This window comes from Parasteatoda tepidariorum, chromosome 11 (genome assembly GCF_982258835.1).
Source record: "Parasteatoda tepidariorum strain Cologne lab strain chromosome 11, Ptep-v5.0, whole genome shotgun sequence".
In the NCBI taxonomy this organism is placed as follows: domain Eukaryota; kingdom Metazoa; phylum Arthropoda; class Arachnida; order Araneae; family Theridiidae; genus Parasteatoda; species Parasteatoda tepidariorum.
In genome coordinates this window covers 89,871,201-89,884,792 of record NC_141765.1, presented here as the reverse complement: position 1 = coordinate 89,884,792, position 13,592 = coordinate 89,871,201, and the positions used below count along the sequence as shown (strand labels likewise).

General features: G+C 29.7%; 1 protein-coding gene across 2 annotated transcripts in view; it reads left to right on the top strand.

Annotated features, from left to right (window-relative positions):
* Positions 1–13,592, top strand: part of LOC107453026 (uncharacterized) — a 58,143-nt gene that overhangs the window by 38,986 nt on the left and 5,565 nt on the right. For both annotated transcript variants that reach the window (XM_016069695.4, XM_016069687.3), the window contains 3 exons: positions 6,029–9,004; positions 10,679–10,823; positions 12,588–13,137. In XM_016069695.4, the coding sequence (XP_015925181.1) occupies positions 6,045–9,004; positions 10,679–10,823; positions 12,588–13,137 (3,655 nt within the window). In that variant the 5' untranslated portion in view covers positions 6,029–6,044. The remainder of the gene's footprint in view (positions 1–6,028; positions 9,005–10,678; positions 10,824–12,587; positions 13,138–13,592) is intronic.

The window sequence follows — 13,592 nt, the reverse complement described above, 5'->3', positions numbered from 1 at the left end:
TTTTTTTTTACCCATTTTAGTTTTTTATTTCTGTGTACGACAAACTTCTTAGTCACCTTCAAAATCCCGACATTAATGATACAAAAATTGTCTGTTTATAACATAAGGAATTAAATATTATTAGCCACCTGCTATTACGAAAGAATTGTTATTAGAAAAATACATTTTCTTAACATACTTTTTGCATTGATATGTAAGAGCTAAAATACATTTTTCGTGCTTTATTAATTGAGGTGAAACAGGAAATGATAAGATAAATGGTCAAGAAGCTATATGGGTTTTGCGTACAGAAAGTACAATCTTGTACTTGGACTTTTATAAGCATCTCATGTTGTTATACAGACAAGTGAGGTATTTTTTCTCGTCAATTTTTTCTTGCTTAATCGAATGGAAAAAAAGGACTAATATTTCAAAAAAAAAAATTACAAATAAAAATTACTGTTTTCTGAATTATAGTAATTATGAAGAAATTCATACATAATTTCATAAGCTATTAATCTTATCGACTTGAGTTTTTACTCAGTCAATACAGCATGTTAAATTATATTAGAAAATGTACCTGACATGTTTATGTAGACTCTAGGTAGCAATGTATCCATAAGAACAAGTCAATAGAAATACTTTTTATATATAGCCTTTAAATATATTCAATCTATTAACTCTTGTACAGTCTCATTCAATTCAGCGTAAAAAATAAAACAATACCTTACTTGTTTAGATAGTAATGTTGGATGTGTACTCACTTAAAATGAACGAGTGAAAATCACTCAAATTGAGTGCCATTTCATTCTTTCATCTAGAAAAAAGGAGCCTCTCATCTTGAGTGAAAAATCACTCAAGTGAAAGAATAATATGGAAATCACTCAAGTTTGAGTGAAAAAATTTCACTCAAACCTGAGTGATTTTCAATCGTGTTTGAGTGATTTTCAGTATTACTTGAGTGGATCGTTTTCACTCAAACTTGAGTGATTTTCAGTATCACTTGAGTAGATCGTTTTCACTCAAACTTGAGTTATTTTCAATCGTGTTTGAGTGATTTTCAGTATCACTTGAGTGGATCATTTTCACTCAAACTGGAATGATTTTCAATCGCTTTTGATTGATTATATGTATCACTTGATTGGGTCTTTTTAACTTGAATTTGTGTGAATTTCAATAATTTTTCATTCATAATTAGCCACATTTAAGTGAATATATTTTAATCATACTATCATTAGTTATTATTTTTACTTGAATGTCATTTAAATAACATTCGAATTAAATTGATCCTTTTCCGACTATTCACTGAATCTTTTAATGTCTGTCGTAAATAAGATGAAAGGAAAAATATTTTTAGCATATTTAATAGCAATAATTTATCAGCATTAATTTCTTTTAAATTTCATCAATGATTTGCTTGGTAATTAATAAGTTTTCTTTTAAATTATAAAACTAAATGGTGATAGTTGATAAAAAAAAGTGAAAGTTTAGTAACCCATCTGTGTTTAATAATATGCTGAATATAATTGCAAGATAATACTCTTTAGATATCGAAAGCTTTGTGACAGACTTAAATACAACATTTCAAGGGTTTTTAACTTTTTGTAATGAAACAAATTTTTTATTAACAGTTTACATAATTTTTAATTTTATTTAGGTATTCAAATAGTAATTAAAGTGACTTCATTTAGTACGTTAAATCGTACTTAACCATTTCCATCCTAGTTCTTGGGAACATAATTTTGATAATTCCTCTACATTCCATTTTATTTGGATGGTAACTTTTCTAGTTATTACTTTATTTATAAATGGTTTAAAAAAAATATACTTAAAAAATATTTTTAGATATTTGTGAAAGGCAAGAGCATAAGGTCTTTTTAACAGGGTACCTACTAAATTTCAGGAAAAATTCCCTAACTTTTCCAAGTATTCCAAGTAAATTACAACTAAAATCAAGATCGTATTTTATCTATATCCTTCCATTTTTCATCAGAAAAATTTGATTATTTCATTTGTAATGGCAAATATTAGATTTTATGCATAAAAAAATATATCATTAAATGAGGAAGGGGACATTTCAGTTTGACAAAAATATAAAATTTTTGCAACAAATAATTGTAATAGATTTAGAATTGTTTAACTCGATTCTCAATAACTAACTACTGTTACTGATAATTTTAAGACTGGTTATTTTCCAGATATAAAATATTCTTCCAGATTTTGTGAAAAAAATTACAACTTGCCCAGACTATTCCCTGATTTTTGGAGCTAAAATAAAATTCCCTGACAATGTCAGATTTTCCCTGTTTTAATCGTTCATTTGTTTAATTCTAATTAACAAAATGAACTGAACTCAATTTAATTGTAAAAAAAAACATAGTAGCATCTTTGGTAATTTTTAACTAGCTTATATATCACGTTATATGCATATGTAACACAACTCTAAAAATCACATTAAGTCATCAATGATAATTATTAAAAATATATAACTTTCATGTCAGCAAAATTATACAGATCTTAGTTTTTAATTCTTTACCACTTTATAAAATGTCTTCTCGAAGTGGAGCAGTCAGCATCCTTACAAAAAGAATTGGTGCCTGAAAGCTATGATGCAACTGCAAAGGGTTATAGCTTTTAACATAAAATGTGAGAATGCATTAGTGAATAAGACAACTAAATTACAGAAAAAAAAAGATATTTTATTGTATATGTCTTATTTTACATATATTCTTTATGTGTTCACTCTAGATGGTAGAATATTTAAGTTTTCTATAGTGCTTTTAGAAGCACCTTTTTCAGCTCACAGAGCATAAACTAAAGAAACGAGAAGAACATAGTGCTTGATTTACTTTACATTACATTAAAAACAAAGTGACCCTTAAACAAAAAGTTAATTGCTCTTATGGAGCAAGTGTCTACATCTACGATCATCTTATCCAATGTAAGAAAAAACTTCAATTCCTCTGGGCTTTTTCCATTTCACATTTGAGCTGGGCAGTCAGTTTTATTTAGCTCTTCATCAAAATTCATATTTTCCAGGAAAAAAACATTTATACATTATGTAGACAATTTTTAAGACATAAATACTAATTTTGGTACATTCTTTTTCTAATAAACTGACAAATTAATACTTTTTTCCCCTTTTCGCACTGGTAAAATACAAACTGTTTTAATTAAAATTTCGAAATACTTTAAAATTCTTAAACATTTTTGTAAACCTGAAAAAGACTTCTATAGCATATCTTTTATTCAAAAAATAAATTATAAAATAAAATTTATATCATTATTAAAATTCAACAATCAAACAACACAATAAGTCGGAAAAATGCATTTAATATACATCACATTATTTACTCCTTTCACTTTAGTATATAAAGCACACTATTATTTATTTATTTCTGTTTAACTCACATACAGGGCATGTGCGAAAAAAAAATTTGAAAGCAATTTTTATAATTTTAGAGGGAATCGTCTAAATTTTGATTTATTTTCAATTTAATGAGAGAGGGAGTACTCTTTGATTTGAAAAAAAATCATTTATCATACTACCGGTTTCAAAGTTAATTTTATCAACATTCAGGTTTTTTTCTTGTCAGTTTTTCTTTTTCCTTTTTCAGTTATCGAAATAAATTTAAAAAAGAAGTCTTTGCTGTCTCAATCATATGTAGCATATGATTTAACCGTAGTGGTAATCCTTCAGTCATTTCTATGCATTGTCAAAATAACTGTACTATTAAAAACCTAGAGAAGTGGCACATTTACAGTTTCGTCCCTTCACTTTTATATAGTTAATAGGATAATCTGTTAAATATGCTTACACCAGGAAATCTTACAACACAATCTGAACTATCTTGTTCTGAATCTGATTACTATGTGAGAACTGGAATATAAGAGCAGAATTATTTTTAATAAATGATATAAAATACAGGGAATCTATAAATGGAGTTTGCCGGCCAGGTGGCGTAGTGAGTCAGCGTGCTTGACTGTGAAGTCAGTAGCCGCGGGATCGAATCCCGCCCAGGGCATGGATGTTTCCCTCCCCTCTCCGTATGTGTGGTTCTCTGTTGTGTGCTGTGTGAATTTGGCTCCCCCTATGAATTTTGTAATAATTACGTGTACAGATGAATACTGAAATTAATATATATATATATATATATATATATATATATATATATATATATATATATATATATATATATATATATATATATATATATATATATATATATATATATATATATATCATTTATACCGACATAACAAAATTTTCTGCAAATATATATACTTTGATGATAGCTTTTCCGAAGAAACACCCTTTTCGTTGCCATAATTACTGTGTGCTCGCAACGAATTGTTTTTGGGCCAAGTAGTGCTCTTGTTGAATTGTCGTTGGGACGAATTGTACTCACACAGGATTGTTCCACGACAAATTGTGAGCAACGAATTGACACAGAACCATTGCCATCTACTCTACACTGATCATGGATTTCTGAGGAATTCATAGGAGTTTTTTTTTCAATAGTACTGCTTTTGAAAGCATTGGTAGAATGATTTTCATTATAATAAATTTTTATTATTAGCGGAGAAACCCTCTTTATGCCTAAGTAGGAAAATTTTGGGTTAAGGACGTAGTTAAGCTACTTATAATTAACGTAATTCCCTAACAGCATGAATATAAAAAAAAAAACTAATGATTTAGCAATATATTTTCGGGCCTTATTCCTGGTGGAATTTTGGAGGAGTGAAAATAAAATCGCGCCTAGATTCGTATTACCAAACTCTGATGGGAGCATAACAGAGAAATTAACTTAAATCCCTGACAACAATTAACGTAACGTAACAATTAACAATTATTTAATTCACAATAAAAATTTTAGAATAAATGTGTATTTCTTTCTGGTGGCAGGAATTAACATAAACTATTGCAAAAGTTTCTTATAAATGCCTTAAAAAGATATTTTTTTCTAATCAAAAGAACCAATTTATAATAATAAAAAGCCAGGCTGTTATTCACAAAAAAAATGCTGTTATTCAAAAGCCATGCATATTCATGCTATTAACTGAGCCAATGTAACGAGAATAAAAAAGCGTCTAATTGTTTATAGATAAAATTCCTTGATAGTATACATAACAAATAGCAGCAATAAATAAGTTAAATTACTATGTTTAGAAATAAGGAATTTGTTTTTTATTGTTTGAGAAGCACTTTTTGAGAATATACGAATATATACTAATACAAGATGTGATACGAAAAAAGACTGAATTGAGATCATTAATAAGAAAGGCTTGCTTTATATATAAAGGGAAAGTCCTGAAAGGGTTAATTTTATTTAAATAGAAAGTTTATTGAAAGAGTAGTGAATATTTAGTGCATCAATCGAATTTGCTGCTGTTAACACTGTCACTTTTTAAAAAGTGTGCATTATACCATCTTACTGAAAAGAATCCCCTAAATTTTTAATCGGAACTTAAATATAAAGCAAACAAACAGCCAATATTTTTAATTTGTAAACATAAAAGCTTGTTAATTTAGCCAGATTTTTCCAACTTTATGAAAACCATTATTACCATGTAACCATAGCCATAAACCATCATAGTGTTCACATATTTTTATAAGCCAGTTGGAAGAAACTTTTCATTGATTAAAAAATAAGATCACAAAAGCTTTTTATTTTACAAAGCTCTGGATTTTTTTATTTTGGTCTTTTGCACCTTTTTCCTAATTGGCATAAAGAGCGCGGGTTAAAGACGAACGAAACTAAACCCAACTGTTATGAATGACTGTAACTGTTATGAATGACTCAAAACTCCAATCTGCGTCAGATTCAGTAAATTTACATGTATATTAACGAATCTTCAAGGATAAGTTAAAAATTGTCTTTGTGATATTAATGAAGTACAATTTAGCCATTTGCATTTTAAAATAACAGGTATTATAAGTGACCCATGTTTAACGTTTATTTTTAAAATATTTTTTTACTTATTTTTTAATCTGTCAACTATAATAGGATTGCTTGGTTAAATTTAAAGTATTTTTTTCATATTTCAGATAGATAAGAGGTTCAATGGGTAACTCTCATTCACAATCAGTATCTCGCTTTGCTCCTTCTCTTCTTCATAACCATGAAAACAACCATAAGGAAGGAAAAAAGTTTAGTAGTAAATTTGCTAGTCCTGAAAATCGTGTCCTTCCTATAGCATCAAACCCACCTCAACGATTACGCAGTACAGATAATGGCTGTATTTTACAAAATGGAGGTACCATCAGCGGCAGGAAAGCTAATCCAGTATCAGAACCAGAATTCGTCCAGGTTTTACAAAAAAAATGTCATTCTATGCAATCGACATTGTACGGCCACCGAAAATCTCATAGTGATCCTGATATAGTTCGCATGATGATGAATGATTCAGATGAGGATGACTCAGACATTGATGGACGATGTGAAGAAACTATAAATAAAAGAAGTATAATTGCAGTCAGTCCCAGTAAAGCTAAAATTAAATCAAGAAAAAAGAAAAGAGCACCTCAGCCTCCCCAGTCTAACACTTTACCTAGAACACTAAGTCGAATTCCGGTTTCATATAATAATGAAAATCCACGAACTAATAAATGTTGTCTTATAGCTCACGACTATGGTGATACACCTAGGCGACCTTTACCTCCAATTCCTCCTGAAGAAATGCCTCCTCCTCCCCCACCACCACCTCCAGATTATAATAAAGGATCAGATGATGTGATTGCACTTAAAACAGTTAGTAAAAATTATGAAAAGAATAGGAGAACAGTTGAAAAATGGAAATTTAGGTCAAATCAGGAATCTGTAGAAAAACGGAAACGTTGTAAATCTTTAGATCGGGTAGAGGAACAAAGAATTCGGGAAAATGTTGAAAACAGGACTGACAGATGCCAAAGAAATAACAGTTTAAGAAACCTTACTTGTAGTGAAAGTAATTTGTATCCATCGGGAGAGGACGAAAAACCTTTGAATTTTGCATTGAAAGACGCAATTACTGATGCTGCTAAAAAGCGAGCTGAAAGAATCAAAAGGGAACATAGAAACCAGTCATTCAAACTATCAATGCAACATTCTCAAGATTCGAAGGAACGCTGTGAACCTCCCACAAATAAACATTTTCATGGATATAGAAATGACGTTCAACAAATTCATAGAAATAGTAATTCTAAACACGAAAGACAAAGCAGGAATGATAAATTTGTAACAGACCATCGTGATGTACCTAATTTGGCTCGAAATTCATCACTTCATAAAATTTCATCAATTACCAGAAATGATTACGAGTATAATATAAGAAATAATGATATGGTCACACAATTGGAACAAAAACATTTTAGTCCTAGGTTACCAAAAGTTTCAGCACCTGACTATGAAATTCGACAAAATAAATGGGAACCAACTTTTTTGGAATCAAATACGCGATTTAATCCTGAAGGAGCAATATCTAGTTCCACACCTTCCGAGGAAGAACTGGAAATAGATCTTCAGCTTCGACCCACATTGCCCAGAAGACCAGTAGAAATCTCACGTTTTTCACCCACAGATGTTTGGAAATCCATTAATTTGGACTTTTTTAAATCTCACCAACAAAGATCCGATGTTAGTAGTGATGATGCTGATGACTTATTAGAAGAAAAAATATGTCGTATCAACAGGCCTGTAGCCCCAAGAAAATTGATACATGATAGAAGCGGAGATTCTGGAATTTCTCCGGATGCAGGTAGTCCAATGTTAATTAATGAAAGCTTGGAAACTCTCGTTATGAATAATATTCAGATATGTAATGCATCTCCTGATGAGCATAATTCTATGTGGGTACCTCAACATGACTTGGCAGATGATAGTGAATGTGGTAGTGATAACTCACCATCCGATGATAGAAATAGACCATCTAAAAATATACAAGCAAAATTTTCGATGCCAAATCTTATGTTTCCTTCTAGATCTCTTCCAAGAACAGACCAAAGGAATGTTTTTGATGAAATACTCTATCCAGAAAAAGAAAAGATTAAGAGTAAAGGCAGACGAAAGAAAAGTTGCAAAAATTCAGAAGGGCAACATTTTAATAGTTTAAGAAATCTCAAGAAAGCATTGGGCTTAAGAACAAAAGCTCCAGTTGAAGAGAACAAAGGCTTAGATTCTAACTGGTCATTAAGTAGAAGTCTGCCTAATTTCATTAATAATCTTAATGTTGAAAAGCCAGAAAATGAAACAACAGAAATGTATATACTTGAGCATGTAAGGCGCAGCAATTCTGAATCAAAAGCCAGGCAACAAGAAAGGGAAACTAATAAATCACCACATGGTAATCCTGTCATGAATCCCGAATGGAAAAAATCCTTCCCTGGTCAATCCTCTGAAGGACATGTCATTTATTTACCAGAGTATAAATCGACTCCATTAAAAAAGCATTCAATAGTAGATGATATCTACGTCAATACCGATAGTGAATTAGTAATGAAGAAACCAATTAATAGGAAGAAATATTCATATCAAAGTACCGTTAAGCAAGAAGAAAAGAAAAAATTGGAAGAAAAGTTGGCTCGAGAAGTTGAAGCTCGAGAAAGAAAAAGGCAGGAAGAAATTGAGTGGATGAACAAAGTTGAAGAAGAATTTCGAAAGCAGAGAGACAAGGAAAAAGTGAATATTCGTCATCAACTCAGAATCCTTAGCCTTCAAGAAAAATCACCAAAAAACTTGAATCATTTGTATGAAAGAGAACTTCATGAAAACGATGTTGCAGAATATATTGAGAGTGTGTGTAAATTATATCCAAGTCCAGAAACACCACATGAAGCACAACATACATATAACGATTTAATTGCTGAAAGTAACTGGCAACAGCCAACAGGGATGAAAAAATGGCTGAAACGACAAAACAGAGATTGTCCCACCAGACCAGAACCAGAAGGAGGTCGTTCATCAAGTGATGATTGCAAACAAATGGATGGAAAAAAAAGTTCTGATAGGAGACTCCAAAATAATAGCAATTATTACAAAAATAGCAGGTAATCAGCATTTTAATATAAATTATATTTAAATCAATAATATGTATGTTTAGTAATCAAAGCTTCAAAGAAACATGCTTAGAAAAAATTATTTAAGCTTTCAAGTATTGCTAATCACTTCTCTCGGTTAAATATATTCTAAGCTTATACATAAAAATATTTTTATATATTGTTAATACTTAAGCAATAAAATATTTTTGATATAAATTCTTATGAGCTGCTGGACATAGTTTTATTATAGCCATGAATTTCGTTTTTGCTAGGTAAGTATAGGTTATTTTTTCATACTATGAAGTCAATATGCAATGTTGTGAACTGGATAAATGTAAGTATACTTTGATAATTAAATTTATTAAACATTGGAAACATATCGTTTCTATTTATGAAATTGAAATTATTCTACTAGTTTTTATTAGTTTACGCAATTAATTTTCAGATTATCAAACAAAAATTTTACTACATTTTAATAAAACATTTATCTTTCAATCCGTAGCGCTAAACAAGACGAATGTGCAATTCTACTAGTTTTTATTACTTTACGCAATTAATTTTCAGATTATCAAACAAAAATTTTACTACATTTTAATAAAACATTTATCTTTCAATCCGTAGCGCTAAACAAGACGAATGTGCAATTCTACTAGTTTTTATTACTTTACGCAATTAATTTTCAGATTATCAAACAAAAATTTTACTACATTTTAATAAAACATTTATCTTTCAATCCATAGCGCTAAACAAGACGAATGTGCAATGTGCAAAATAAATAAAAAAAAAATTTGGACCATCCTGAGTAACTTTTGATCTAATGATCGCATCTTCACGTTCCAGGACTCAAGTCTTAAAGGTTTGAGGAAGCAACCTCAAATATTCAAATTAACTAGTAAAGACGATATTTTAAGTTACGAAGTCAGACACCTTTGAATAAACATAACTTTTTTTCAACGAACCATATTTCCCAGAGTGCAACTAGCCCTCTATTTTGAGGATCAAAAATCCGAATAAAAAGGTATGTTTAATTAGAGAAAGTACATTTTCATGCCTGATTTCGAAATTTAAAATATTGTCTGCCTGCACACATTAATTAGCATATTTAAAATCAGTAGGCAAAATTTTATGTATTATGCAAATTATTTGAAAATCAAATGTTCTTTGAAAGTTGAAATTCATAACCTTCAAATCTTGTGCTATAAAAACCTGTTTAATGGAGAGAGAAAGACGGCACCCAGATAAATTTTGATGATGAGATGAAAGATATCATTTATAGGGTAGCAACATATTCAAATCTTGTGCTATAAAAACTTATTCAACGGAGAGAGAAAGACGGCCTCAAGCACCCAGAAAAATTTGATGATATGGCAGAAAGACGAACGCAGTGGTATATGACTGCATGTTCAACGAGTTCAAAATAACTAAGATTTAAATCACTGTAAATGTTAATATACAACTATTATGTTTTTATAAAATGCTGTGTTTGATCTACAAGCTGTCTTAGACTCTGCACAGAAAGAACTTACTCTAGAACCTCCTCAAACCATTAAGATTGAGTCCTAGAACGTGAAGATCCGATTAAAAATTTTTCAGGGTTGTCTATTTTTAATTTTGAGAACAGTACTTCTATGATTACGTGATATTTTAAGTTTCATTAATTTAGTTTTTGTTTCTTTGCTTCAGATGTAAATGTGAACATGGTAATGATTGCAGTATTTGCGAAGGGAGCTTTAAGAGAAAAACACGTAATTTTTCCAGAAATGAACTCTCTGCTGACCCCATATATAACCAAACTTCAATAGTTCACTCAAGTATCTCGAAACAAGAGGTATATTCATTTGTTTATATTTTTTCCTCCTAATTTTCAAATCTTTATCTATTCACGTCGTATTTTCATTAGTATTTATTTGTGGGAAATACATATTACTTACAAAGAAATTTAACAGAAGCTTCAATATTTTTTTAAACATTTTAGCATTGTGAATAGATTACCTTGCTCTATATGGATCAATGATAAAATTTTTGTTAACTGAGCCATTATTTTTGAAAGTGAAATGAGTCAATTAGGAGATAAAAAATCATTTATTTACGATCGAAAAGCTATTTATGATTTTAATAATCATTGGCGCATTTTGATGTTTCATCAAAGTATAATGTTTAAAACATCAATCATAAATGCCTTTGTCAATATTTCTAAATTTATTCAATTTTCAAATTTTATAATAATAATTTTGTTTAAAATTAAAAATTGTTCCAAAAATTTTGTTTAATTTTGTTGAATATTTTTAAAGTTACAGCAAAAACAAAAAAAAAATTTTGTTTTTATCAAAATGTTCTTTATAATTATTTAAGCGAAATTCCACGTAAATATTCAAAATAATAACCAAAGCGATCGATTCTAGTTCTAAGCTGATTGCCAAGGCTTATGGCATAGGATGTTTAAAAATGCGTTGTCCTTGAAACCTCTAGAAGCTTTAAAATATATTGATAAGTATGAGAATATAAACACCTCTAATGTTATAGAATAAATATTTCCTGAGAAATTTTAAAGAAATGTCAAGTACAGAAATCTCCCTTATTGTGGAGTAGTGTTCTTCAGACAAAAAATGAACTTAACTAAAATACCAAAAGAATCTTTCAGATTTGAAATCACCACATTCGAATTAGGTAAAAATTGCAACAATTCGATAGTTTCAAGTGACAACAAGTTGTAAAATTCAAAAATGTGAGACACTTTTACTATCTGTAAAAAATTAGTTTTAATGTAGTATGTATTCACGATGAATTTAATAGTGATGTAATGGAATCTTTTCTTAATTACTCAAGAGAATCGATCTTACATACGACTTCATATTGAAGTAAAAGTTCAATATAAACCAATTACGGTTTTTATCAATCATAATTAATATTTAACAGAAACAATTACGTTGAGTAAAAATTGTTTTTCGTTTTCATTATAAATTATTTTTATAAATTCAATTTTCATTAACTTATTCCTCTATAAATAATCGAATGTTAATGCATTTAGACACTCACCATTAGTGCCTCAACAAATTTCAATTTTCTAGATATCAAAAGAAGTTTATGCTGACCATATTTTAAGTTACGCGACACAAAAGAATTATACCCGTTTTCGACGGAATTTTCAAAATATGATTAGCACTCTTAAAATGGGATTCTAATAGTTTAGACAGTCGATCGTTCTTTAACCTTTTAGGATGACATTTTTAATATTTTGAGAGTAAAAAATTTATCGAAACAAAGCATATTTATTTAGAGAAGTTACGTTTTTTTTCTTCTTATTTATTAACTAAATTAGCGAAATATTGTGCTCACAAATCACATATTTAAGTTTAGCCCCTCAAACTTTTAACAATGTATCTGAGTAATTTGCAATCCGATTATTTGAGCAAAAGTTATTAATATGTTTCATTATTTATTTTGTGTTTAAACTCGAGAAGGAATAAAGTAAAATATCTAATAATTAAGAGGACCAGGTTTTTTCATGATTTCTCTGAAAGGATTCCATGATTTTTCGAAGTAAATCATTATTATTTTTAAAAATAAGGGCTATATAAAATTTCCCTTTCAGGTTCATTCTTGTCTTTCTCATGAAAATGGCGTAAAAAACAATAGTTTAATGCCAGATTCAAATAAGAGTCGATTTACACCTGACTCTGTTGAAGAACATGAACTACATACAAGATTGTGCAGAACAAACAGCGGGCGTACATTTGAATCTCACTCTTATTATGCATTAGAGAGGCGAAAAGATGAAATACCTGATTACGATCCATTTAAAAAAATGAATGGAGACAAAAAACCCAATCTGTTTTCGACTTTGAATTTTGAAAAAGAACTGAAAGAAAACGTTCGTAAAAAGACAAGAGAATTCGAGAAAAGAACCAGAAAATATCAATCTTGCGATTACAACAGTGATGAGAGTGGTAGTGATGGTCAAGACCACCAGAGACAATCCACAAGAAATCAGAAAAGGAAATCTGAAGAACCATCTTTTACAAGGAATCATCCACACAGAAACGGTGGTCGGGGAAAACAACAAGTTAACAACCATCATGTTAATGGAAGATCCTCCATTTATATTAAGAGCGGTGCCATATTACCTCAGCAAAGAATTCTTAGTGAGTATTATTTTTATGCTCCATTCCATTTCTTGTCATAAAAGGTGTCTCCCTTAATATATAATCCTTAGCAAAACAAATAAGTATGCTTATCGAGAGAGCAGAACGAATGTAATAAACATCAAAACAGATTGAAGCTTGACGGTGTTTCTGTGATTCCTCTTTGTTTCCTGTTACAATCAAACTTGTTTTTATCAACCTTCCTTTTCTGTGATTTGTCAGATTTCGAATGTGTTTTTTTATCGGTTAAATACTAATTTGAGAGTACCAGGGTATAAGGAGTTTCAAAAATACGTATTAAAAACGGTCTTCACGGAATTTCTTATATAATACAAACGATTAAAAATCAATTCCATGTCAACTGCATTCAAATTTTTTGACAGTTTTCTTAAAATAGGAGTAAACTATTTTTATTCACCCACATTTGTTATAAATATGCTGAAAGTAAAGCACTT